General features: G+C 42.5%; 2 protein-coding genes across 2 annotated transcripts in view; both read right to left on the minus strand.

The window, feature by feature from the left end:
* Nucleotides 1-12,831, minus strand: part of rps6kc1 (ribosomal protein S6 kinase polypeptide 1) — a 59,420-nt gene extending 46,589 nt beyond the window's left edge. Inside the window, exons 1-2 of the mRNA XM_064991223.1 lie at nt 12,620-12,831; nt 942-977 (exon numbers count right to left, since the gene is read on the minus strand). Coding sequence (XP_064847295.1) covers nt 942-977; nt 12,620-12,721 — 138 coding nt within the window. The 5' untranslated portion in view covers nt 12,722-12,831. The remainder of the gene's footprint in view (nt 1-941; nt 978-12,619) is intronic.
* Nucleotides 12,832-20,392: 7,561 nt separating this feature from the next.
* moxd1l (monooxygenase, DBH-like 1, like) lies at nt 20,393-26,956 on the minus strand. The gene is made up of 12 exons (XM_064990421.1): nt 26,460-26,956; nt 25,587-25,733; nt 24,545-24,697; nt 23,955-24,038; nt 23,677-23,832; nt 23,472-23,574; nt 23,085-23,257; nt 22,803-22,894; nt 21,878-21,974; nt 21,594-21,784; nt 21,049-21,157; nt 20,393-20,960 (listed from the first exon to the last, which is right to left on the minus strand). The coding sequence occupies exons 1-12, from the start codon at nt 26,724-26,726 to the stop codon at nt 20,763-20,765; spliced, it is 1,770 nt and encodes a 589-aa protein (XP_064846493.1). The 5' UTR covers nt 26,727-26,956; the 3' UTR covers nt 20,393-20,762.
* Nucleotides 26,957-27,664: the final 708 nt, after the last annotated feature.

Consider the following 27,664-nt stretch of genomic DNA (forward strand, 5'->3'; position numbering starts at 1 on the left):
AGGTGGGCACATAGAGCATTTGTGATTTTTATATGTTTTTTTTAAGCCCACATGTAGAAGTTGGTTGAATTGACAAAGGCTACTAAAGTGTAACTTTGTTCTCATGTTTCTTGAACAGTTCCATCATTTTGTTCACAGGTTGTTTCTCAATTTGAGTTTGCTGCAACTGTCTGCTGCTAGGAAGACGTCACAGTCAGATTATTTTCCATCACAGACAAGCGAGTGCCCAAGTTATCATGGTAACGGCCTGTCCATTAAAGTTCCAGTTGAACATTTTTGTCTCAACTAATTGTGCTTGATTGAGCAAAGATGACTCCTAAAAATCATTGTTATGTAGAAGCACACACGCTCATCTAGGATTTCTACTTAGGAGCACATCATGTACTCCTTGTAAAAAATGTCAGCGTTAGAGACCTGAACTATACTAATAGCCTGCATCACTCACTCGTGTGGCAGCGCAGGCACTTTGTTTACTCTTGACGGTCAGTTGTTGAAGCGCTTATTTGTTTTTATTATTGGATCTAAATTATTTATTTTAACATACATTGGTTAAAAGACTCAAGTCACAAAATGAAATAAAATTCAGCAATATACCCCATTATTCTTACTGGTAATACATTAGAAGGCATACTCATTTTTGTGATTTTTGGTGTAATTATGAAGAAAAATATTTTGCCGGCTAAAAAAACCCAGTGGCTGTCACACTGGCTGGTGGACCAAAACTGTCATTGGTTTGTGATAAGAACAGTTGTTATTGTCACAGCTACTACAAAGGTCAACATGGTCACCACCATTATAATCGTGGTCACTAACCTATGAAACATGAACAGCCATTGGAGCAAAATCCAAAGCCACTCTCTTGCACGCGCTCTCCGTTTTCCCTTTTTCCCTTCTTTTCTCACTTTCTACCCATCACTGTCAGATAATCCTGTAGTTCTTACCTCTTGGACGTCCTCCGGGTTCTTTCTGGAGATGATCTGAGCAGGAGAGAAAAAGAGGGGTAAGGATCAGCAAGCAAACTTCACCACCAAAAGTTCTTCATTGCACTACAGACTGAAAATGGGGACCCTGGATGGATGGGCCCTGTAGAACTGTAGTAGACATTCCCTGTTCTGCTGTGGAGAGCGGAGTCATTCACAGACAGCGGAGGAGGGTTCAGAGTTCTAGCCGCTTGACAATGAGGACATTATACAGCGACACGGTGGGGGAGCAGTGCACAAACGAGATGTCACCACACGAGCACACACACAGGGCACTATACATACACACACCACAAAGGGGCAGCAACTCCAAGATCGCTGGATGAAGGAAAACAGTTTTATCAAAGGCACACAGACAACCTAAACATTTGTTTGCGATACCTTCAATAAAAAGCCATCAGTATCATGGAAAAAAAATAACTGCTCTACAGACATTATAGCATATTATAAACCGGGTGGTTCGATCCCTGAATGCTGATTGGCTGAAAGCCGTGGTATATCAGATCGTATACCATGGGTAAGAACAAAAATAACTTTTTTCTGTTTTAATTACATTGGTAACCAGTTTGTAATAGCAATAAGACACCTCGGGGGTTTATGGTATTTGGCCAAACAGCTATATCCAGGCACTCCGAGTTGTGTCATGTTCACTGGACGTGCAACCTTGTCACAGACCTACTGTTTTCAACTCCCTCTCTCTAGGGCACCTGCCATCTCGAACTCTGAGTGCTCAGCTACGAAAAGCCAACTGACATTTACTCCTGAGGTGCTGACCTGTTGCACCCTCTACAACCACTATGATTATTATTATTTGACCCTGCTGGTCATCTATGAACATTTGAACATCTTGGCCATGTACGGTTATAATCTCAACCCGGCACAGCCAGAAGAGGCCTGGCCACCGCTCAGAGACTGGTTCCTCTCTAGGTTTCTTCATAGGTTCCTGCCTTTCTAGGGAGTTTTTCCTAACCACCGTGCTTCTACATCTGCATTGCTTGCTGTTTGGGATTTTAGGCTGGGTTTCCGTATAGCACTTTGTGACATCGGCTGATGTAAAAAGGGCTTCATAAATCAATTTGATTGATTGTCAAATAAGACTCCTTAGCTGTGGTATATTGGCCAATTCTTTTTACCAGCATGTCACATGTGCAACCAGAGAGAGAGAAAAAAAAAAAATCAGACACCAGTTTAACTCTACACACAGATGCATACAAAGCTCTCCACCGCCCTCCACTTGGCAGATCTGACCATAATTCTATCCTCCTGTTTCCTTCTTACAAGCAAAAACTAAAGCAGGAAGCACCAGTGACTCGGTCAATATGGAAGTGGTCAGATGACGCAGATGCTACACTACAGGGCTGTTTTGCTAGCACAGACTGGAATATATTCCAGGATTCATCCAATGGCATTGAGGAGTACACCACCTCAGTCATCGGCTTCATCAATAAGTGCATCAACGACGACGTCCCAACAGTGACTGTACGTACATATCCCAACCAGAAGCCATGGATTACAAGCAATATCCACATCGAGCTAAAGGCTAGAGCTACCGCTTTCAAGGAGCGGTAGACTAATTCGGATGCTTATAAGAAATCCCTCTATACCCTCAGGTGAACTATCAAACAGGCAAAGCGTCAATACAGGATTAAGATTGAATCCTACTACACCGGCTGTGACGCTCGTCTGATATGGCAGGGCACGAAAACTATTACGGTCTATAAAGGGAAACCCAAAAGCGAGCTGCCCAGTGACACAAGCCTACCACACGAGCTAAATGCCTCTTATGCTCGCTTTGAGGCAAGCAACACTGAAGCATGCACAAGAGCACCAGCTGTTCTGGACGACGTGTGATAACGCTCTCAGTAGCCGATGTGAACAAAACAGGTCAACATTCACAAAGCCGCTGGGCCAGACGGATTACCAGGACGTGTACTCAAAGCATGCACGGACCAAATGTTAAGTGTCTTCACTGACATTTTCAATCTCTCCCTGACCGAGTCTGTCATACCTACATGTTTCAAGTAGACCACCATAGTCTCTGTGCCCAAGGAGGCGAAGGTAACCTGGTACCGCCCGGTGGAAAAACATCAGTAGCCATGAAGTGCTTTGAAAGACTGGTCATGGCTCACATCAACAGCATCCTCCTGGACACCCTAGACCCACTCCAATTCGCATACCGCCCCAACAGATCCACAGATGATGCAATCTCAACTGCACTCCACACTGCCCTCTCTCACCTGGACAAAAGGAACACCTATGTGAGAACGCTGTTCATTGACTACAGCTCAGCGTTCAACACCATAGTGCTCACGAAGCTCATCACTAAGCTAAAGACACTGGGACTAAACACCTCCCTTTGCAACTGGATCCTGGACTTCGTGGCGGTCCGCCCCCAGGTGGTAAGAGTAGGCAACAACACGTCTGCCACACTGATCCTTAACACTGGGGTCCCTCAGGGGTGAGTACTTAGTCCCCTCCTGTTTTCCCTGTTCACCCAGGGAATACAGGACTGCGCACCAAACAAGACTCCAACACTTTCATTAAGTTTGCTGATGACACAGTGGAACAGTGGTTCCTTCTTTAAAAGTAGTGTCATACTGCGGCACACCTTGCGTGCTGCCACCGAATTCTGTGGCCCAACCTTAAAATGTCAGCCATTTTTCCTGTTACTGCAAGTTATTGCTACTTTGACCACCAGAGGGCATCTTTGAGAAGCATTTGATAGTATTCCGTATTGGCACTACCAGAGAACGTAAAGCCTTTTTTGTAATAACATAGTACATGGGATTGATTTAAATGTGGCTTAATTATTTTGATTAATATTATGGTGTTTCTGTTCAGAGAAAAACAAAAAACTAATCTCTTAGGTTTTCCGTTTGGATGGAATGGAAAATATTGTGCTGTACAAAGTGACGGTAGAGAGTAGCCTACAGGAGTGGAGGATTCTAAATAGTTCACCTTCATTAGACAACTTTGTTCCAATATTTCTGTAAATCAGTGATATTTATTCTCATAGTAATTTGTTATGGATCCATAACTAAATCAACATCTGCAATTTGATTATTATTTATTTTTTTATCATTATTTTATTAACTAAATGTGTTTATTAGGCTACTGTGCAGTCTACAATACATATTGTAGTAAACTTGGGAAATTGCCTAATTCCTTATATAAAGGAGAGCAGGCCATGTCTGTACTACAGAATGCGGGGCACACGGGAGACCGTGCTATTTCATAGTTATGATGTCTTCACTATTATTCTACAATGTGGAAAATGGTAAAAATAAAGAAATCCTGGAATAAGTAGGTGTCCAAACTTTTGAGTTGTACTTGCTTAATTAATTTGATTCATATTATGGTGTTTCTATTCCATGAAAAATAAAAAACCCTGGACGTCACCATTAGGACGGAACAGAAAATATGGCGCTGTACAACGTGGCGCTCATAAATTCAGAGCGTTGTCAGATTGTCCATTTGTAAAATTCAGACCGTTTCGATAACATTGGCTAGCTTGCTAGCTACTTTCAGACACAAATGAGATCACTCTGACCATTTTCAACCGGTGTGGAGCACTCGTAAACGTATTATTCTGCGCTCTGGTACACAGATGAGAGTGAAATCGATGTAGATGGCCAGAGCATGTTTACGAAAGCACCCGAATGTCCATTGAGAACGCACAACAACTATAACATTTAGCTAAGCTAAGAATGCCGGAAATAATCAAGTCAATAAACATTGGATAGTTAGATAGCCTATAGTTAATATACTGGAAAGTTTGATGTCTATCTACTAACGTTAGGTAGCTAACTAACATACCGGTACATAATGCTGTAATATGCTCCGTGGTTCGTAAGGACAGTGGAGCTAACAAATTGTCAGCCAACATAACGTGTAAGGTAACTTATTTGAAAGGTCCTTACTTTATTACATTGAGTAGCAAGCTACCCCTTGGTCGTTAGGGCAGATCTGGTCTATGATATCAGGGGGGGGGGGGTTCACAACTAGCTCGGCTATTAGACTATTCTTTAGTAAAGGTTGAATAGTCTATTGTTCAGCTATTAGCCCCCGTCCCCAACTTGCAACAAAGTGTTGTTGTTCCAATCTCGTTCCTTTCCCTCTTCCACGCATCATCATTCTGCGCCTGAGTGGCTCGCTTGCGGGCGTGCTGATAGGATATGGCAGCATCTTCGGTTGTGCACCAAGAAATCTGCATACAGTAGCACATTTGTATAAAGGTGTAGTTATTCACAGGCCAATTGTTATATGCTATGGAGGTACATGTGTCTTCTTGTCGAGAGCAAAACTTTTTTTATTTTCAATCAAAAATAATTATTCTGAAAGCAACCATTTTCCGACACAAAGGAAGTCATAGCGGACACCTACGAAGGAGGACTGTGTGATGATGGCATCTCAGGAAAGCAACACTGGGTGTTCTTCCATCCAACTTTTACATAGCTCCTACGATTCAGTGTCGGTTCATAACATTCTACTATTTAACCTCTAGTGACACCCCATCCCGTGAACGGGACCGTTGTCATCATCTGACACTAATTAGCATAACGCAACAGACATAAATCTTCCTAGAAAATCTTTCTATTCATGAAAATCTTAAGTGAAATATATTGGAACACAGCTTAGCCTTTTGTTAATCACCCTGTCGTCTCAGATTTTAAAAATATGCTTTACAGCCAAAGCTATACAAGCATGTGTAAGTTTATCGATAGCCTAGCATAGCATTATGCCTTGCTAGCAGCAGGCAACTGTCACGAAAATCAGAAAAGCAATCAAATTAAATTGTTTATCTTTGATGAACTTCAGATGTTTTAACTCACGAGACTCCCAGGTAGATAGCCAAAGTTCATTTTTTCCCAAAATATTATTTTTGTAGGCGAAATAGCTCCGTTTGTGCTTCACGTTTGGCTGAGAAATCGACCGGAAATTGCGGTCACGACAAAGCTGAAAAAAAAATCCAAATAAGCTCCATAATATCGACAGAAACATGACAAACATTGTTTAGAATCAATCCTCAAGGTGTTTTTCAAATATCTATTCGATAACATATCCACCGGGACAATTGGTTTCTCAGTAGAAGCGATTGGAATAATGGCTACCTCTGTACTTTACGCAATATTTTCTCCGGGAGCATCATGTGACCACTTGCGCAATGTAGCCCCCTACGGGTATTCTGCAACGTAAAACTACGTCACAATGCTGTAGACACCTTGGGGAATACGTAGAAAGCGTAAGCTGGTTCATAGCACATTCACAGCTCAATGGGGACTCATTGGCACGCAGCGTTTTCAAAATATGGGGCACTTCCGGATTGGATTTTTCTCAGGCTTTCGCCTGCAAAATCAGTTCTGTTATACTCACAGACAATAGCTTTACAGTTTTGGAAACTTTAGAGTGTTTTCTATTCTAAGCTGTCAATTATATGCATATTATAGCATCTTGTCCTGAAAAAATATCCCATTTAAAACAGGAACGTTTTTTTTCCAAAAATGAAAATACTGCCCCTAGAGTTGCAACAGGATAACATAGAATGAAAAATCATGCAATTATTATTCTCAAGCTAACCAAAAGCATTTAGCTATGAATGCCTGCTCTCGCCATTTTCAGTTCAACTAATCTTTCTTTCATGGAAACTCATAAGCAGGCCATGTCATATTTGTTTCAAAGTGGATATATAGTCATATTTCATGACCGTGTAACGGTTAGCTTTTTTTACAGAAGGATGAAAAAACACAATATGTCTGTCACGAAGAGTTAGCGAGTCTTCGCAGTGTGTAGATGGTGCAGGTATCATGGCATATTTCTCATCACCTAATGAACAACCACAATACCAGCCTGGTATTAAGCTTTCTACGCTGTATTGACGTATCCTGAAAATGACGTCTGCTGCTTTAGATTGGTCATATCTGTTATTGTTTTCATAGCTTATTTTTTGTAGATATCTTCTTTACTTTCAGAGAGCAAGCTGATCAAGGGGTCAAAAATGTAGATATTGCCAGATGTTCACTGTCCGAGGAACAGGCCGTGGAAGCTTTACTGCTGGCAAAAGTGTCCATAACCAGAGGTAAACTGTTATGTGTTCTTTTTCTGTCTTCATCTCTGCCTGTCTTGTAGTACATAGAACCGGTCTCACATGCATTAATTTTAAAAAAAACTTAAGATGTAAATCTGAAAATTAGCAGCTGACACCACATAAACACAGCCATTGTCACTGGACTATCTGTTGCTGCCAAGTCATAATTTCCCTGGGGGTTTGCCTTGCAATAACCAAGTGGTGAGACACATAGCCCTCTATTTTTAAATGTTTCAGGTACACTCTGATAGGTGTCTGGGTCACATACATTATCTTCTATTGTTTGTCCTCATGTGTCTGTTTTTTAGCATAGAGTACTTTGCAGCCACTTCGTGTGGACACCATGTGAGACCACACACAATAACAGTCTCTTCTTCACTTCATCCCTCTCCCCCTTCTCCCTAAATCCTCTAGGTTATATCAGCGGTTTTGGTGGACCCGTCCCTTATCTGAACTGGCTGACACAGAGGGCACTGCATTATAATAGGTGAGAGGTCACTTGGTTTGGGTCAAAAATAAGTATTATTAAATATATGCTTTACATTGAAATACAGACGGAGATGTAGTAGTCCCAGAGTTAATGATCCAAGGTCAGTTTTGCATATCATCTCCTGATGATTATGATGACTGACTGTGTTCGAATAAAGAAACGAGGTTAATCATGCTCTCTCTCTATCCATCTTTCTCTCGTTTGCAGGTATGTTTTGATGTGAGAGGGGAAGCCAGTACCGTCATCGCCACCTCACCCGCTCTTAAGATAACCTTTGGACAAATGGGGGCCCAAGGCTGGTTAGGTGACACCACAATTGTGATGAACTGAGAGAATAAGGGTAGCACTGTAATTCATTAATCATATGCTGTCTACCACCGTTCTTACCTCTTTCCCTTTCTGTCTTCTACACCTCTTTCCCCACCTCGTCTTTCTTTCTCGTTTTATAATGCACACCATATGTGCATTGTAGTACAGATTGAACTTGTATTTATAATATATTACAATTATCATAATTATAATGCATGTATTATGTATTTATAACACCTGGATAATGAACTTCTTTCAATAAAGCGTTTCACATTCTCCACTGGTTGAAATTAAGCATCTCATTGAAATAGTATCCTGTGTCCTCAGATTAATACAGATGAAGGGAGTTAGATATGCATAGTTTTTTTCTGTATTTTTTCTGAATTACAAGTCAGCCTTTACTTAAGTCATGTTTCTAGTCTATTGCATAGTTACAATGTGTAATCATTGATGTCCCAGGAGCGGTAAACACTGTTGAAGTGTATAATTGTAATACATACATGCAGACACAGCTTCATTCAAATTATGGAGTTTGATAAGACTGAAAAAGAATGTCTCAGAAATTCATACCTGAACTGCACCTTCATTTGCCAAGGAAGAGTACATGATCAGTGAATATATTCAATGTACAGGCTACAATGTGGGAATATCATGCGTGGTAATAACTACAGTACATATATAGGAGTACGTACAGTACGTATATAGGACTTGCATCCTTGGCACAAAGTTATTATATTCTACTCTATCCATAGGTAGTTAGTTGGCTAATGTTAGCTAGTCAGCTAACTTGCTAAATAGCGATTTTCGTAAATGAACTTTATGACAAAAAAATATGCACAAATGTTTGTCTCTATATTAACATATTCCTCTCAATTGTCATTTTTTTGGCTTGACTCGTTATGACATAACTACTTACAGTTGGTTCCACCGTAATGTTTTGTCAGCCATCTTCACCCAGGGACGGGTGGCTCGTGTCAAATTCGTCATTGGAAGCACTCGATTTGATCCCAAGGTTTTTATATGACGAAATACATAATGAGTGCTCTAACTCCACATTGTGGTGTTCTGGAGCAATGACGCCGTGCTGCTGGGTACCTCTAAGTACCACAGTGCAAGCTCGCAACTTTTAAAGGAGGCAGACCAGATCACCAACAACGATGAGACAGCCTATAGGGAGGTCAGAGAACTGGCAGTGTGGTGCAAGGACAACAACCTCTCCCTCAATGTGAGCAATACAAAGGAGCTGACCGTGGACTACAGGAACAGGCGGGCCGAACAGGCCCCCATTAACATCAACAGGGCTGTAGTGGAGCGGGTCGAGAGTTTCAAGTTCCTTGGTATCCACATCACCAACAAACTATCATGGTCCAAACACACCAAGACAGTCGTGAAGAGGGCACGACAACACCTTTTCCCCCTCAGGAGACTGAAAAGATTTGGCATGCGTCCCCAGATGCTCACAAGGTTCTACAGCTGCACCATCAAGAGCATCCTGACTGGTTGCATCACCGCCTGGTATGGCAACTGCTCGGCACCTGGCTATAAGGAGCTACAGAGGGTAGCGCGAACAGCCCAGTACATCACTGGGGCCAAGTTTCCTGCCACCCAGGACCTATACAATAGGCCTGAGGAAAGCCAATAAAATTAGCAGAGACTCCAGTCACCCAAGTTCTCTGCTACCGCACGGCAAACGGTACCGGAGTGCCAAGTCTAGGACTAAAAGGCTCCTCAACAGCTTCTACCCCCAAGGTATATATTTGACTGCTGAACAATTAATAAAATCGCCACCGGACAATTTACATTGACCCCCCCCCCCTTTGTACACTGCTGCTTCTCGCTGTTTATTATCTATGCATAGTCACTTCACCCCCACCTACATGTACAAATTACCTCAACTAACGTGTACTCCCGCACATTGACTCGGTACCGGTGCCCCCTGTATATAGCCTTGTTATTGTGTTACTTTGTATTATTTTTTGTTTTCATCTACTTTGTAAATATTTTCTTAACTCTTCTGGAACTGCACTGTTGGTTAAGGGCTTGTAAGCATTTCACGGTAAAGTCTAAACTTGCTGTACTCGGCGCAGATAAAGTTTGTTTTGATTTTAGCATTTTTCTGGGTAGCCTAAGTCAAAGAGCATAAAAAACGTTTTTAAAATTATTATTATTACTTTTCAGGTTAGAAAAACTCTTAAGTTCCAACTTAAACCACTAAAACCAGATATAAAGTATGTAGAAAAGATAATGGACCTATATATTTTTTTAATATAACATTTGAGAATGAACACTCACCAAAATAAAAGCTAGACAGTCAGAGAGAATTGAAAATGCAAAAAAAATATGAATTTAACCATATTCATTTTATTATTATTGTCGAGCAAAAGAACAGCAATACACATGGCAAAATGCAAATAATTACAGGAAACTAGCTTTAAAAATGCTACATTTTCTCTTAGCTGCATAGCAAAATGTGTAGAACTGCAGGAAATTAACTTAAAAATGTACTAAATATCTCAGCTCCATGGAGAAATGTATAGAATTACAGGAAATTGTCTTGAATGCAAAACTGTCTCTACAACGCAAAGATGGGGGCCTCAAATTCTCTCAAATGTAGCCGCCAACGACCAATTATGCTCATTGCCCTGCCCTCTGCCACGCCCCCTGTCACACCCACCACCTAAGCCCATTTCTGATACAGAAAAAAACTGCAGCGGTGGGTATGGAAGCATCTATTTATTCATTATTTCGGTTCCTCTCAGAACATTGTGGGCACACTGACGACTCATTCTGTCTGATAGTGTCCCAGTTTCAAAACCCTGTAGTGTTCTGACCTCCTGCACCACTCACAGTGACAGAGCCAGACAGACGAGGAAATTATATAACCCTCTCTCTCCCATCAGCACCTTTGTGACAAAAATCAACCCTTTTTCATTTGTATGGGTGCGCATGTGTGACACTGAACTGGTTGTGTGGTATCGTAGCCATTGGAAAGACTTGATATGGTTCCCTTTGGAGATTAATCTCTGATAGTGCTAAAATCTGTGTTGCTGGGATGTGACCTTTCTGAATCTGATGTGAAATACAAACTAAAAGGTAGAGCATCAACATCTCTGGGAGTGGGTCTGGATGCAACAATGATGATTACTTTTGCACAATGGGTAACTTCGGGTCGTTGCCGTGGACTTCCTTTTGCTAGACAATAAATTGCATATACTGCAGTTTCTCTCATGCTGCATACGCACTTACTGAGACGGATTAGTAAAATGTATGCAACTAGATGCCCCAGTATCTATGTATTAGAAATGTTGACGATGAATGAGTATGACGAGTCTCCTCTCTAACACTCAGGAAGCTCTGATTGAAACTCCTATTAGACAGCTCTGCAAGCATCACAGCCAGTATGTACTTCCAAATAAGGTCTAAATGAAACTGTATAAGCATACACGTCGCAAGGATTCTGAGGAGCTACAACCTTACTGCTAAGCACAGATTGAAAGTCTACAACAGCCCAACACATTAGGGGTGTCGAAGATCAGTGGTGTAAAGTACTTAAGTAGTTTTTTTAGGGGTATCTGTACTTTACTATTTATATTTTTGCTAACTTTTATGATGTACTTTTTAATCTATACATTTTCCCTGGATACCCAAAAGTACTTGTTACATTTTGACTGGAAAAAGGTCCAATTCACTTATCAAGAGAACATCCCTGGTTTTCCCTACTGCCTCTGATCTGACAGACTCACTAAACACAAATGCTTCATGTGTAAATTATGTCTGAGTGTTGAAGTGTGCCCCTGGCTATCCGTCAATAAAAATATGGTGCTGTCTGGTTTGCTTAAAAAATGAATTTTAAATGGTTTCTACTCTTACTTTTGATACTTAAGTATATTTAAAACCAAATACTTTAACTCAAGTAGTATTTTACTGAGTGACTTTTACTTGAGTCATTTTCTATTAAGGTACTGTATCTTTATTTTTACTCAAGTATGACAATTTCGTAGTTTTTCCACCACTGCCAAAGAGGCATTTTTTTCGGTTCATTGACCTCTTTGGAAGTACATACCAGCCATAACGGGAGTAAATTAAGATAGTTACTCAGCGAAACCCCATATTTGGTGAGTAACTGACATTATAACGCATGCAGAGTTATCTAAATGGAATTTGAATGGTGGCTTCCTGGGCGTTAGAGGGGAGAGACGTCATACTCATCGTCGACGGCTCTAAAGGCTTGCACAGATACTGGGGCAGCAGCAAACTTATAAGTGTCAGCTTCTTACTGGTCTCATGATTGCACACTGTTCAGTTAGCTTTATTGTCATTAACAGTTAGTTAACTGACGTTAGCTAACTATCTAGTTGGCATATAGTGGTATGACAGAAGGTGGCATTCAATGTAATCTCCTCTCTTGATCTTGTTATCACCGAGCTTGGCTAACTAGGCAGCTTTCTATCTCCATTATCAGACATAAACGAGCTAGTTATTAGCTAGCGCAAGCTAGGCACTAGTTTGACAGCTAGTTAGTTAACGTTAGCTGAATAATAGGAACAAGATAGCAGGTGAACTGGAAAATGTCACATATAAGCAGCCAACATAAGGTTTAAAACGTCGTTATTTATCAACTACAACATATCCGTATGAATAGTATTCGCAGTTGTAGCTACGACAGGATAAAACAACCATGATAACGTTAGCTAGCTAGCTGCTAACTAACGTCACGGTAGCTAGCTGTCAACAACACAGCCTCTGTCAACTTACCCTTGCAGTGACTTTGTACACTGTATAGCCTTTCTTGTGCTTTTTAGGGTCCGTAACAGTATAAAAACGTGCAAGTTCTCCTCGTTCCCGCTGCGATATCATTCTGATTGAAGCATAGCCATTAGCCAGCCAGCTGATTCCCAGTCTAAAAAGCCGGGGCTGCTTTGCTTCGTTCCAGATAGCCGCTACTACACTGAGATAGAACAATGAGCCAGATAATTCACCGGATGTATGAATGTGAAGTATCCGGTGGGCGTTTCCACTCACATCCAAATAATGGGATGAGAATAAACCTGTGGTCAGCAGTGGGGGAATAAGGAGTGAGATGGATTTTTGCCGACATTCAGATAATTCTCTCATCGATGAAACATTTGATCTCCATACAGTTTCCGAAACTAAAATCTGTAACAAACAGAGTGGACTGCGTTTTATAGACTTTACCCTTTGCCAAAGTTGTTTTTAAATGTGTCGTTTAGGAGTGCCAGGTCGAATTGAGTTATTGCACACGCACACTTCAAAGTGGGCTTTCCCTAACGGAAATATGCGAATAAATGCCAATAGGATCTCATTAGTTTGTGCTTGTCTCTGCCCACCTCCTTGCTTGTTTTTCCCACTATGACAGATTTTTATAACTATCGTGGGTTAGTTGTACAAATCTTTGGCTGCATATTGCAAAATGACACGCCGAAAGACCGGCTCCTCAAATTCTTCTTCGGTACTATGGCAGTCTGCAAACAAAAGTTAGAGCTGCATTCCCACACCAACTGGACCAGGGATGAAGGGATAAGGGATACATTCACAAATTAAAAGTAAATTCCATTACAGGAAGATAAAAAATAATAATAATAATATTTCACAAAAAAATAAAAAGTATTATCAGGAAAAATCTTCCCACTCCTTCAGTCATTTGATAACTCAAACTTCCCTCCTCAGGCTGGGACTACTCGAGACAGTACTCCATGGAGCTCTTCAGATGGGAAATCTTTTAATCCCAGATATTGTTTAGCTGCAGAAACAATGATGTTGATCTTTCTAGACTTATTTCAAACTTGAACAGTATCTACTACCATCTCATCTCCACCCGCTCCTTCAGCTATTTCCACAGCCTCCACATAGGAGACCTGATGGATAGCCCTACCTTTTTTATTTTTAAATTGGGATAGCCCTACCTACTGTGACCTTCTTCACCCTTACAGGTAGTCCCATTGTGGAGATGCTTTCCATTGCCTGTCCAAGCTGTCCAGCATAGCCACGCATTATAACATGGAAGAAAACCCAAACATCCCTTGTCTGTCACAAATACTGAATACAATTATATTTGAACTTACTCTGTCGATTGTCTGTGGGGTTGGTTCTTAATCGGGTTCAAATTTGACAACAAAAAAACACTTGAAACCCGTGAACCCCAAGGGACTCGGATTAACAGAGGGGGCATTAATAACTTGGTTATTCCAGGAAGGATAGAGAGGAAGGCTCCACACCACTCTCTCTCTCTTGAGTATCTTATCTTTCTTCTGATGATCTCATTTTGCTCTTTTGTAGCTTTGTTAAGTGTGTGCGTGTTTCATATCCCTGTTGACTTCTCTCCCTGTAGGTTGTACAGACACTCCCTACCCCTTGACTACAACCCTTCTAATTTAGTGTATCCTGCTCGCACAACCCGTGTGGAATTTCTAGTCCCCGTGCAGCATTTGGAACTGCCGATTTGCGGTCAAGAAGACTGAGTTAATCTCGGCCTATGTTGCCCATCAGTCCCTACACCTTTTGGCCCTGACAGAGACATGTGTTACCCCAGAGAACACTGCTACTCCACCTGCTCTCTCGTCATCTGACTATGTGTTCTCTCATAGTCCAAGAGCATCTGATCATTGCGGGGGTTGGCACAGGGCTACTTATTTCTCTTTAAGTGGAGATTTTCTATTTTCCCACTCTCACCTGTCTATCTCCTCATTTTAATTCCATGCTGTCACTGTCACATGTCCATTCTATCGCCAACCAGGTTCCCTTGGATAGTTAAATAAGCTTGACACCTTGATAAGCTGACTTCCTGACGATGGCTCACCACTCATACTGTACTGGGCGAATTCAACCACCCGACGCCTGATTTCAATTAATTTCTTTCCACCTTTTTCTTTTGTACATTGAGACTTGGGGAGTTAAAATGTGGATGTGTCAAGTATGTGTGAGACGAGTGTCCAGGCTATGGGTGACACAATAGAGAATGACATTTCCCACAGAACCCATACCCAATTTCGAGCTAAATCCATCTTTTGTCCTCCCAGATACAGAAATCCCTTCCTAGAAACATACTGCAGATAGGTAGAAAAATATGTGTGGTGTCACTCCCTGCATATGTACGTGATTCTATGGACATGAGTAACAGCCTCAAGACAATGCACAATATCAATGTGGAGATGCTTATGGATTGCTTTGATGTTGAATCCCTGTATACTAATATCCCCTATCAGGGAGGCCTAGGAGCCATGGTACACTGTCTTAGTCAACGACCCACTGGCACACTGTCTTAGTCAACAACCCACTGGCACACTGTCTTAGTCAACGACCCACTGGCACACTGTCTTAGTCAACAACCCACTGGCACACTGCCTTAGTCAACGACCCACTGGTACACTGTCTTAGTCAACGACCCACTGGCACACTGTCTTAGTCAACAACCCACTGGCACACTGTCTTAGTCAACGACCCACTGGTACACTGTCTTAGTCAACGACCCACTGGCACACTGTCTTAGTCAACGACCCACTGGGACACTGTCTTAGTCAACGACCCACTGGCACACTGTCTTAGTCAACGACCCACTGGTACACTGTCTTAGTCAACGACCCACTGGCACACTGTCTTAGTCAACAACCCACTGGCACACTGCCTTAGTCAACGACCCACTGGTACACTGTCTTAGTCAACGACCCACTGGCACACTGTCTTAGTCAACAACCCACTGGCACACTGTCTTAGTCAACGACCCACTGGTACACTGTCTTAGTCAACGACCCACTGGCACACTGTCTTAGTCAACGACCCACTGGGACACTGTCTTAGTCAACGACCCACTGGCACACTGTCTTAGTCAACGACCCACTGGTACACTGTCTTAGTCAACGACCCACTGGTACACTACCAAGCGCTAACTCTATTGTTGAACTTGCTGAGATTGTTCTGACTAAGAACTTTTTCATGTTTGAAAATGACATGTTCATTCAACAGAAGATAACTGCTATAGGTAGCAAAATGTCACTGAATTATGCCATGTATGTGGGGTTGTTTGAGTATAATGTGATTTTCAGCCCTAACTATCCATTCTTGTGCCATATCAGACTCTGGAAACAAATTACATATTTGTTCTATTCCAGGGAACAGCAGAGGAACTTCATCGATTCCACTCCTTCGTCAATACAAGCAGTGAACATTTTTATTTATTTATTTTATTTCACCTTTATTTAACCAGGTAGGCTAGTTGAGAACAAGTTCTCATTTTCAACTGTGACCTGGCCAATATATAGCAAAGCAGTGTGACACAGTCAACAACACAGAGTTACACATGGAGTAAACAATAAACAAGTCAATAACACAATAAACAAGTCAATGACACAGTAGAAAAAATAAAGTCTATACACAGTGTGTGCAAAAGGCATGAGGAGGTAAGCAATAAATAGGCCAAAGGAGCGAATAATTACAATTTAGCAGATTAACACTGGAGTGATAAATGAGCAGATGATGATGTGCAAGTAGAGATACAGGTGTGCAAAGGAGCAGAAAAGTAAATCAAATACAAACAGTATGGAGATGAGGTAGGTAGATTGGGTGGGCTTTTTGAAATTCACCCTCACCTTTGATGCGCATGAAATATGTTTTCGTGACATTTTGATTAAGAGGGAGTGGGGTGGTTTTAGCGTGGATCTATACAAGGAGCCGATGGGCAGGAATTCCCTGTTACGCGGAGACATCTTCCGAAGAAGATCTGTTTCGGATCGGAACGTTGTCAGTGAACCGGTGAATTGGGGTCTTTAACAGTGTGCGGGCCTTCTTGTTCTATACTTTGACCTCACTCTTTCCCAGTCCCCAACCACTCACAAGGCAGGCAATATGCTTGACCTCATCTTTACTAGAGGCTGTTAACCTACTAATCTCACTGCAACCCCCCTCCAGGTCTTTGATCAATACTTTGTTTATTTTTCTCTCCATTTATCCTCCAACTCTACCCACTCAGCCCCTACCCAGATGGTCATGCACCATCGCAATCTTTCCCCTCTCTCTCCCACTACGCTCCACTTCTATCCTAGAATTTCTCCCTTCTGCTAAATCCTTCTCCCTACTGTCTCTGCCTCTTCAATCCTACTCTCCTCCCTTTCCGCATCCTTTGACTCTCACTGTCCTCTTTCCTCCCGACTGGCTCGGTCCTCCCCTACTGCTCTGTGGCTGAGTAACTCATTAAGTACTCACAGAACAGGGCTGCAGTCATCCGAGCGGAAATGGCGGAAAACTCCATTTCCGGAGGACCAATCATCCTTCCACTCTCTCCTCTTCCTCTGTATTTACTGCTAAAGCTGCTTTCTATCAATCAACATTTCAAGCCTCTGCCTCCACCCTGGGAAACTGTTCTCCAGGGGTTGGATCTGGTTCAGGGAACAGAACCGAAAACCATTTTTTTCGAGGACAGGATCAGCACTGGAAATTAAAGTGATATCGACTGTTCCAGAAAATAACATTTATTTTAAAAGCAAGGAAACCAGTTAGTCACTCTGTCACTCAGAAACGTATTCCAGTATCTTATTCCAGCATAGTCTACTAGCCTAATACTGACGTTACAAGCGTGATTCAGAAATTAAGGAGAGAGATGTGTTGTTGTTGAAAAGAATGGATTAACTTTTTCAACGCTGGTTGAGTATACTACATTTCACATTGGATTTATTAACTTCAAAAAGGTAAGATGTGTTATTTTAATTCTGGCGCCGCTGTGCACACACAAGCTTGTTTGCTATCTAGCTAGTTTTGGTCCATCATTAAGCCAACTCTGAAGTTCAATGACATTCAACATTCTTTCATAGAAGCCGGTCCTACGTAGGTATAACTCTGTGGGCGAAATTCAGATAATGCATTTCGTAACAAGATAACCTCCATCCTCTCTCACTCTCTCCCCACTGCAAAATTTCAGTCACGTCTCTTGCCCTACACTTCTCTGTCCAATGCATGTAAATAGCTTGCCCGCTCCATAGCAAGCTGCTCTATCTGCACTGATTGTGAAGTAATTTAATGTTGAGTTAAATGTTTAAAAAAATAAAAAATAACAGAAAGGAACAATTTAACTTGTCAATTTTGGGGGTTTCAACCGGTTCAGAACTTTGTTTTGGTGTTCGGAACAATGGAACGGAACAAAAAAATATAGAATTATGTTTAGAACTAAACGATTGGAAAATAATTTTGGTTCCAACCCCTGCTCTTCTCCACTTTTTCCTCCTTAATCCTCCACCTCCTCCATCTCTCAGTCCATCTCTCAGTCCATCTCTCAGTCCTACTGAGTCCACTGGTCTCATTCACACAGTACTACCTTACGCCTTGACCTCTTTCTCCCCTCGCTCTCCAGATTAAATTCTGTGACTAGTGAATTCTGGCTGCCCGACAACCTGCCCCCATCCCCTCCTGCCTTCTCCAGACCTCTCTGCAGACCTCACTTCCCTCATCAACTCATCCCTGACCATTGGCTGCGTCCTCTCTGACTTCAAGATGGTCAAAGCCGCTTCCCTCTTCAAGAAACCAACACTCAACCCACATGACATGAAAAACTATAGACCATTATCCCTTATTTATTTTCTTTCCAGAACACTTCAGTGTGCTGTCTTTGACCAACTCCTTTGTTATGTCTCTCAGAATGATCTTCTTCACCTTAACCAGTCAGGCTTCAAGGAGGCTCACTCAACTGACGCCCCTCTCCATTGTGTCACAGAGGCTTTCCGCTCTACCAAAGCTGACTCTCTCTCCTCTGTTCTCATCCTCCTAGATATATCCACTGCCTCGTCACCGTTATCCATCAGATCCTCCTCTCCACCCTCTCAGGACTGGGCATCTCATCTCATCCTGTGTCTGCACCATGGGTTTGTAATACAGGGCTCGGTTCTAGGCCCTCTCCTCTTTACACCAAGTTACTCGGCTCGATCATATCCTCACATGTCCTCTCCTATCATTGCTATGCAGAAAACACTACTACTTTTCTCATCCTCCCTTTCTGATACTCAGGTAGCAACGCACATCTCTGTGTGCCTGCCAAACATCTCAGCTTGGATGTCAGCCCACCACCTCAAGCTCAACCTCGATAAGACAGAGCTCCTCTTAAATGCCACCGTGGGGAGGCAGGAATAGCTAGTAGCATTAGCTAGCATGCCTGGGCAAGTTAGCTAGTCTGGTTAACATGCTATGCAGTGTTTATCGAACCTTGTCTCAACAGTCTCATAGAACCAGATCACTGAGGCGAGCCAAACCCTTCTTTGACCAAGTCTGGGAAATTAGGAAAGTGGCGCTTTACCAAGGCAGGCACAGAAGGCAGGGAGTCCCCACCGAACCTGGCCGACCTCTCCCTTCAAGAGTAGCCTCCCGCAACCGGCGACAATGCGCACAAGACCCAGGTTGAGCGAGAGCAGCTTCTGCATGCAACAAGCCCAGGCTAAACAAGACATTTGATCCGACCAAAGACCCAAATCCATCCCGCATCCCACAACTCAGACGCGGTACAGGCCTCCGGGAGGGGATGGTCACTATTGGAATCACCAAGCAGCCGGTGACAATGTGCACGTGAACTGGTTAAAGCAAGGGCAGCCTGAGCATGCACCAAGCAACAAACATGAGTATATTTTGTTGATATGGTGTAACCGCATGGTCGCTAACCTGAACCCGGTTTGTTGGCTTTTGTCATTTCGTTCGCCATCTCACTCATTGCTATAGCCAGGCGTAGCAACCTGAAGAATAACTAATTGGTTTGTAGGTAGGAAACTACGAAAACAAAATACAAACTCTATCACGGAACATCCAAAGGGGGGCTCAACCACAAAAGGAGAGTTTAGTTGGAGCAAAGTATGATAAACAAGCAGTCTAAGTAACTGAATTGTTCTGCTCAGCTCAATGTGAAGAGCAAAATTGAATGAATCAGAGCCTCGGTGTTATCACCTGTGGAAGGCGGGGCTTCTAGCGAGGCACGGCTTTCATTGGCCTTGTCAGGCTTGATTGTAAGTTCTTCAGTCGAGCTTGTGAGAATGCGACTTAACAGTGTTCTATTGAGGTAGCCTAGCGGTGAAGAGTGTTGGGACAGTAACACTGGTTTGAATCCCTGGGACGACAAGGTGGAAAAATATGCTGTTCTCCCAATAGCGACTGCTCCCTGGGCATCAATCACGTGAACGTCGATTAAGGCAGCCCCCATAACTTTCTGATTCAGAGGGGTTGGGTTAAATGTGGAAAACACATTTCGGTTGAATGCATTCAGTTGTGCGTCTGACTAGGTATCCCCTTTCCCCTGAAAGGGAACAGGTAGACAGAAAGAAGGAGTGAAGTCTATCATTTGGGTCAAGCGACTTGCATCTAACCCTCCTGGCATGTTCATCATAAACCATGAAGCATCCATGTCTGACGAGATGCCAGAGATGACACCTTTAATCTGTACCTTACTCCACTTAATGAGTCAATATTTGTCTCAGCCACAATGCACGTATGATTTAGATTTTTAGACCAATGAGATAAAACAGAATAGAAGACAGACAAAGAGAGTCAAGGTGATGAAACACATTTTAATCGAATCACAAAAGTACAAACATATGCAGTAACATTGAATAGACCTACTTTAGAAATATCATGGAAGCTCCAGGCTAATATTTATTGCCATGAATAAACAAAGACCTGTCATCAAAATCAAAGTTTGGTTGATTTAATGTAGTGCAATCAAAGAGCAATCAATGCTAAATAGGCATAGCCAGTGGCTATTTTGATTAATTCATTGTAATCATTAGAGCATGAATGGGGGGGGGGAAAGAAACATGTATATAATGGACAAAAAAAACATTCAGGGACCTACCCAGAGCAGGGCGAAATTTAATACATATATGTTGATGTTTTTTCTCATCTTGGCCTGGACGGATTCTTATAGCATTGTCGTCCAGAGCATCAGGAAGACACTTCCAGCAGCAGAGGTCACGACCCAGGAACCGCTTCCTCTGGGGGACGTGTTGTAGTTAAATGGCTCCAAGGGCCCAGCCTGTAAGGATGGATCACTCCTGCAACTCACTGAAAGAGTAGCAGTCATGTTGCGGATGTTTCCCTCATACATGGAGTAGTTTTTCTGTAGAAGGAACAAACATGACATGGATGGAGAGGATGTTTTGAAATGACAGCATGAGCATTTACATTTTTATTGAGTGGGTGCTTACATTGACATCTATGATGAACCCAATCTGAGGGACGTTCTTCATTGTGGCCTCGTGCACGGCAGTAGACGACTGGTTCCAAGCTGCAGTCTTCAACATCTCCTCAATGTTTCTGTGGGGCACACAAAGTCATTCTGGTTTACATGTAACAACTTATTATAATATATGCCTTTTAGCGGATACTTTTATCCAAGTGACTTACATTAATATTATTTTACTGCTCTGGGATGTAATTATTCTTTGGATTACCTTACTTACTATTAGGTATTGATTTACTTATTATTATTTTTTTCACCCTTTAGGTGATGCGCAATGCAGAGAATGCCGGAAGAAGAATTATCATTTAAATTACCACAGTGAATTATGGTAATGTTTGTTTTTGTGCCAATTAATCCCATAAGGGATGGGTTGCTAATTGGTGATTTGACAATTTTTTTTTCATTCATTCATAATGTCATGCGTAACTAGCCACCAAAACAAACAGTTACAGTATCAGTCTAAAAATGTAAATGTGTGGGTGAAAACTGTGACAATGTGAAGGCTCTTACTGGTTGACTGTCTTCCCCATCATGTCCATGTATGCATGCATGTCAGGGTGGCTGCAGCAGCTGGTGATGGGGATGGCTGGGTAGTAGAAGACAAAGGCTAGACACATCTCATCAGTGGTGGCTAGCCCTAACTGTGTGATTCCTTTGCGATTGGTTGTGTTATAGGTGCACTCCACAACAAGCTCATCGCCCTGCAGTGGGGAAGAGATACTGCTTTAAGAAAGCTCTAATGACTAACAATACCACTCATCCATGACACCCATTTGAAATACGTGGATGCTCACTGGTTTGATGGTCTTAATATTTCCCAGATTGGTGGCCTGCTGCATCTCAAAGTTGAAGTTCTCATCCAAGCCCAGGAAGTCAATCTGCTCTCCATTCCTGTGGAGGTTAGAATCAAGAGCACATCAGTGGTGAGAGTGAAGAATCATCCAGAAGGATCATCAAAGCTTATTGCTAATTATCCAAACAATGACACCATGTACTGGTCATATCATAGGCTGGTATCATGGATCATATTTTTGGCTGTCCTCTCTCCAGGGACACAACCTCGGTTTTAGAATTGGGGGGGACATTTACAGTGGGGCAAAAAAGTATTTAGTCAGCCACCAATTGTGCAAGTTCTCCCACTTAAAAATATGAGCCCTGTAATTTATCACTCCAACTATGACAGACAAAATGAGAAAAATAATCCAGAAAATCACATTGTAGGATTTTTTCTGAATTTGCAAATTATGGTGGAAAATAAGTATTTGGTCACCTACAAACAAGCAAGATTTCTTGCTCTCACAGACCTGTAACTTCTTCTTTAAGAGGCTCCTCTGTCCTCCACTCGTTACCTGTATTAATGGCACCTGTTTGAACTTGTTATCAGTATAAAAGACCTGTCCACAACCTCAGTCAGTGTACCTATGATGAAAATTACAGGCCTCTCTCATCTTTTTAAGTGGGAGAACTTGCACAATTGGTGGCTGACTAAATACTTTTTTGCCCCACTGTGTGTGTCACACACACACACACACATTTGTTTGTTTGTTTTTTCCAGTCGGACAAACACTTCAAACAGCCTACCCAACCACTTGGAGGAGTCCTCATGGTCCTAAAGCGCACCGTTGCTCTGTATCACATTCCAAGGATAGAACTGGGGGGTAACAAAAATGAAATTTCAGAATGCCCCAAGTATAAGTTACGACCCTGCTGCTCTCTCACCTGATGTGAACAGCTTGCACCTTCCTCCCAGCCAGGTGAGTGTGCAGTGCCACGGAGAACACAGAGAGGTCAGGGACAGGGTCAGGCAGGATCTGGGGAAAGACAGAAAGCAGGCTCATTTTGAACAAAATCCTGTTTTGTTGAAACAGAGATGGCTATGCATAGTAAACCAGAAAGGAAAGAGTAAGCTGGCGCTTCCCTTTTTTGACGACAATCTGCTCTACAATGTCATCAAAATCAACCATCCTTCTTCAATCTAGTGTCAAAGGGCACTGAACGTACGTCTGAGAAGTGTGATGTGTTGCAGAGGCCGTAGCTGTGGAATGCTGTGGCATTGGGAGGGATAGCGTAGCCCCAGCCAATGGCCACCATTAGGCCTGTAGTCATGATGCCCACGTCATGCTGCCTGAGCTGGGCAGTGTAGTATAGCCTCAGGCCTGAGCTATCCATCCGGCCTGCAGGGGGAGACAGAGGAGAAGACGTGATGATGAGGGCTTTAGATGATCGCTAAATTTAATCCAAGTCTTGGAGAACCTCAGGGTGTGCAGGCTTTGTTCTGTTCAAGGATAAGCACATGGTTCACCTTTCATCAAGATTGGAGCAGGGTAAACCTGTTAATCCTATGTTAGTGGATTGGAACATTTTAATTATTAGCTAGTGAATGATTACCTGCTTCTTGGGCCAGGTTGTTGTAGTGAATTTCCAGCCTGTAGAACTCATCATTATTCTGTCCTCCAATAGGGATCCCAGCTATTTCTGGAAGCTCAAAAGCCTGGAATGGAGAAGACAATGTAGAGACAGAGATCAGACTAGCATGTGTGTTCATGCATGCATGTGTGTATATTAATGCTTTCAGAAGGGGGCAGTCTCTCACCCCTCCTCCCACCCCCCAGGCAGACACCACTCTGATGCAGTCTTCCCCTGATCCTTCCGTGTAGCATTTCTTCTCGTAGGTCTGGTTCACAGAGGAGGGGCAGCCATAGAGAAGCATGTGGTGGACCAGGTCCAGGTGCTTAATCACCGGCACAATCTGAGCGACAGGGAGAGAGAAGGAGGCATAGAGAGAAGACGCAGGGAGAGGAAAGAGATGACTCCAATGACAAACGTATGATGTAATTGCAAAATGATTAGACCATGAAATGAGAGATTTACCCGATAGATATGATGTTTGCTGTTGAGCTTTGGCACCTTCATGACTTTGCAGTGGTAGTATGTACGTTCGGCAGGGACAGTAACCTGCAATGGAAGAAGGACTACTGTGTTAACGATGCAGTCCGGGATCTTAAGTACAACAGATTTGTAACATATGATATTGTATGAATTGGATTCATAACCTACAAATTGCAAAGAAAATAACAGATGATAATAAGAATTTGCAGGACATAACATTTCATACGAAACGGATGAAGTAGTACACAAAAACAGGGACCCGTCTTGGCTCGTGAGCACCACTTTGAAAACTACTGGCTGAAATTATACAGAAGTTCTGGAGCACCACTTTAATAGTATAAGTGTTGCCAGTCCATTCTGTTCCACAGTCACATGTTGTAGACTAAAGATACCACCTCCTGTATATTCAATATCACAATATTAATTCAAATTAATTTCATTCAATCATCTTTAACCTGTTCCACCCCAGGAGTAAAGTAAAATATTTGACTTCAAACTAAAAGTCCTGCTGTGCCTGATCTAGAGGAAATAGATGATTCCCCTTCAGGACATGTGTGTGAGGTCACTCTTACATTCTCCACAACGAAGTCTAGATAGTTGCTGTCTGGGGTGCTGGATGTGGGCATGAACTTGAGTAGATTGACCTCCTTGGTCCCCCTTCTTTTGGCATGGTAACTTATGTCATCAGACGTACCATAGGCATAGATCAGCTTCACTGGACTGTTCTATGAGAAGGATGGAACAAAAACAAAAACAACATCAATTGACATAAAACATACAAAAATCACAGAGTGAGGACTCGGTGTGAAGAAAAAGTCTAGCAGTCAGTAGACACTTAGTAGGGCCTGCATAATTTAGTGACATTGGTGTTTTGACACCATTGTCTTTATTAATGCTGTTTTTTGTGTACCATCTAGGGTTACAACTGCTCACTTTTGAAAATGTTTGCCTGCCTCCCTGTGTTTAGGCCATTGTTCCAATCCCCTGATTAATTGTGTTGAATTACTCTAAATAAAATAAATCAGTAGGTGCATGTAAACCAGAGATGGTCTCCAGAGTGCTTTCAAAGAGCAGGTACATTAGATTGAACACACAATAAATTAATCCGGGGATTAGAAGGAAACTGGAGCTTTGCACGGAGGCCTGTAGTGAGATTATGAGAAGATGTAAAAGTACAAACAATGAAGCACAACAATGAAATGCCAGACCACAATATAGTGTAAAAAGATTGTGGTCCAAACAATGGAACGTATCACACCTTAATCTAGACATTGAACCATTGGAACGGCCATAGGAGCAGATCTTATTTCTCAGGGGTGTGAGCGCCTGAAGGCCATACCATTATTACCATGGCAACAGACGGGGAAATTATATTTTGGCCCACCATCACTTGAGAAACTAACTCTATGTGTTATAAAGAACACATTTATTTAGGTTAAAAGGGAACAACTCTCAAAACTGGCTTAGGTTGCTTAGATATTTGTAAACTAACCTTTTATGAATAGAAATAGTCAATCATGATAACGGAACATGATTTTCCTCTTCAATCCTTTCAAGACTTTTAGTACAGATGACTTGTTAACAGTTTGTGTCTGTGTGAAAACGTTGACTTACGGTGATGTGGAAGTCTTCCTCGTCACAAGACTGGATGGGCCTCCTGAAGGTCATGGTGGTTTGGCCATCTGCCTCGGTCAGGGACAGGAGGGTGTAGCTCGGTTTCTTATCTACCAGGGGAAATGAGTTCCCTATGGCATGATAATCCTGAAAGAGAGACAACACAGAAATACTGAAGTTATCTGGAGTCTATATGAAGCATAATAGAGTTCTGTGTTGTTAAGCAAAAATGTTGTGGCGTTTCTGAAGGAGCAACACATTTACAGGTCACTTTAAATAGTAATTTAATTTTCCAACGGTTTGCAGGTGTTGAAAACCAATACACCTACAACTCCTCCTTCTTTGGGTCGGCAGGTAGCCTAGCGGTTAGAGCGTTAGTCCAGTAACCGAAAGGTAAAAATATGTCATTCTGCCCCTGAACAAGTCAGTTAACCCATTGTAGGCCGTCATTGCAAATGAGAATTTGTTCTTGCCTAGTTAAATAAAGGTAAAAATAAACTCCATATGACAAGATCAGTGTTTCCCAACAGCGCACATTTTTGCTGTAGCACCGGACAATCACACCTGATTCAACTTTTCAACTACTCAAGTCCTTAATGAGTTGAATCAGATGAGCTTGTCCAGGGCAACAACAAAAATGTGTGCTGTTGGGGGTACTTGAGGACTGGAGTTGGGAAACACTGAACTAGATAATCATGATTACTGCTACTATTATAGCCACTTCACTGTTACAGTAGCCTCCTTCTACCCTACAACATAACTACTGCTATTCCTGCACATAACAGAACAACAACTACTACAATATATTACCACTCATTCTCTTGTGTCTAATAGTAATAGATTAGAAACTAGAATAACAGGTTAATTAGATACCATGAAATAGGTTCCATTTGGTCCGACCCCTCCCATAACGATGTCCGATGCAGCCATGCCTCCATTTGGGCTGAACCCGAATCCCAGCCAGCCGAGGGTCTTGACGGTCAGCTGGAACATGATGGTGCCCTGGACCTCACTGAACCCCCACTTCAGGATGACGTTACTGTCTGCGTCAAGGTTATCCATGAAGGGCATGAGTGGGTCCTGCTGTGCCCCTGTCCCTGGAGGCCAAGCCAGGAGCAGGGAGAGAAGTAGAGGGATCATACTGTCTTGTCACCCTCAGATAGACCCTGAGACCTCTACCTGCTGAGAGACACACACTCCCAAACAAACAGCTGTTTCTAGCTACGGAGCACCGCTAAGATTCTGATACACACTCACTCACTTAAACAACAGAGTCCTACAGGGTTGCTCCACGCTCACACACACTCCCTAGCTCTAACTTTTCTGAGATGTTCTCTCTCCTTTTGCCACCTTCCTCTCCTCCTCCTGGGTCCTTCCTACCTCCTCCTTCCTTCCTCATATAAACCTGTTCCCACAGCTCCCTCCTGCCGAAATGACACTGTCAGTGGATTACTGGAAGTCCTGAGTCTGGAGTCATATACTGTAGGAGTGATATATGATACGAGGAGGAGAGGAGGGATGCCTTTGATTTGGAGTTGGGGAACAGGTGAACAGTTCTGTATGTTTTTTGATCCAGAAGAATAGAAGTAATCCCAACAAACATGTTCACATTGGGACAATGTGTAGGCTCCACACATTGGGCCAATGCGCCTTTCCACATTGCAACCAAGGCATGAGCCGAGTGTGGGAAACCCATATCTGGTGAGGGCAGCCCCCATCTTTTCTCAGCAAACATGCCCACATTAGCACTGTACAGAATTCCGCCTCCTGGACATTATGGGCATACAGTGTTTCTAGCCTCTGGTTGGCCAGTTGGTCCGACCCATGCTCTTTCAAGGGTATAAATAGATCCCAGTCCCGGACCGTCCTTTGTCCCTGTGTGATTTGTTGTGAGAGCATGGTCAGACTTATGCCTTTGGGATGTGTAGAAAAACACAAGTTCACTATTGTTGGTAGTATTGTTATTATTGCAGTGTGTGCTAGCTTAGCTTAGGGTTTATTTAGTTACTCCTTGTTGTTATTGTGTTATTGTTACCTTCGAAACAAAGTCGTTTGATATTGGGGACGCTGACGTAGAT

The sequence above is a fragment of the Oncorhynchus masou genome, chromosome 16, assembly GCF_036934945.1.
Source record: "Oncorhynchus masou masou isolate Uvic2021 chromosome 16, UVic_Omas_1.1, whole genome shotgun sequence".
In the NCBI taxonomy this organism is placed as follows: Eukaryota; Metazoa; Chordata; class Actinopteri; order Salmoniformes; family Salmonidae; genus Oncorhynchus; species Oncorhynchus masou.

Bases quoted from the DNA above. Each gene is read 5' to 3' on its own strand.
- moxd1l (XM_064990421.1), bottom strand. From the start codon at position 26,726: ATGATCCCTCTACTTCTCTCCCTGCTCCTGGCTTGGCCTCCAGGGACA. The intron at 23,258-23,471 runs GTAATCATTCAC...CTCCCCCTGCAG, and splicing joins CAACCTGGCCCAAGAAGCAG to GCCGGATGGATAGCTCAGGC. The intron at 21,785-21,877 runs GTGAGCATCCAC...TCCCCACTGCAG, and splicing joins ATATTAAGACCATCAAACCA to GGCGATGAGCTTGTTGTGGA.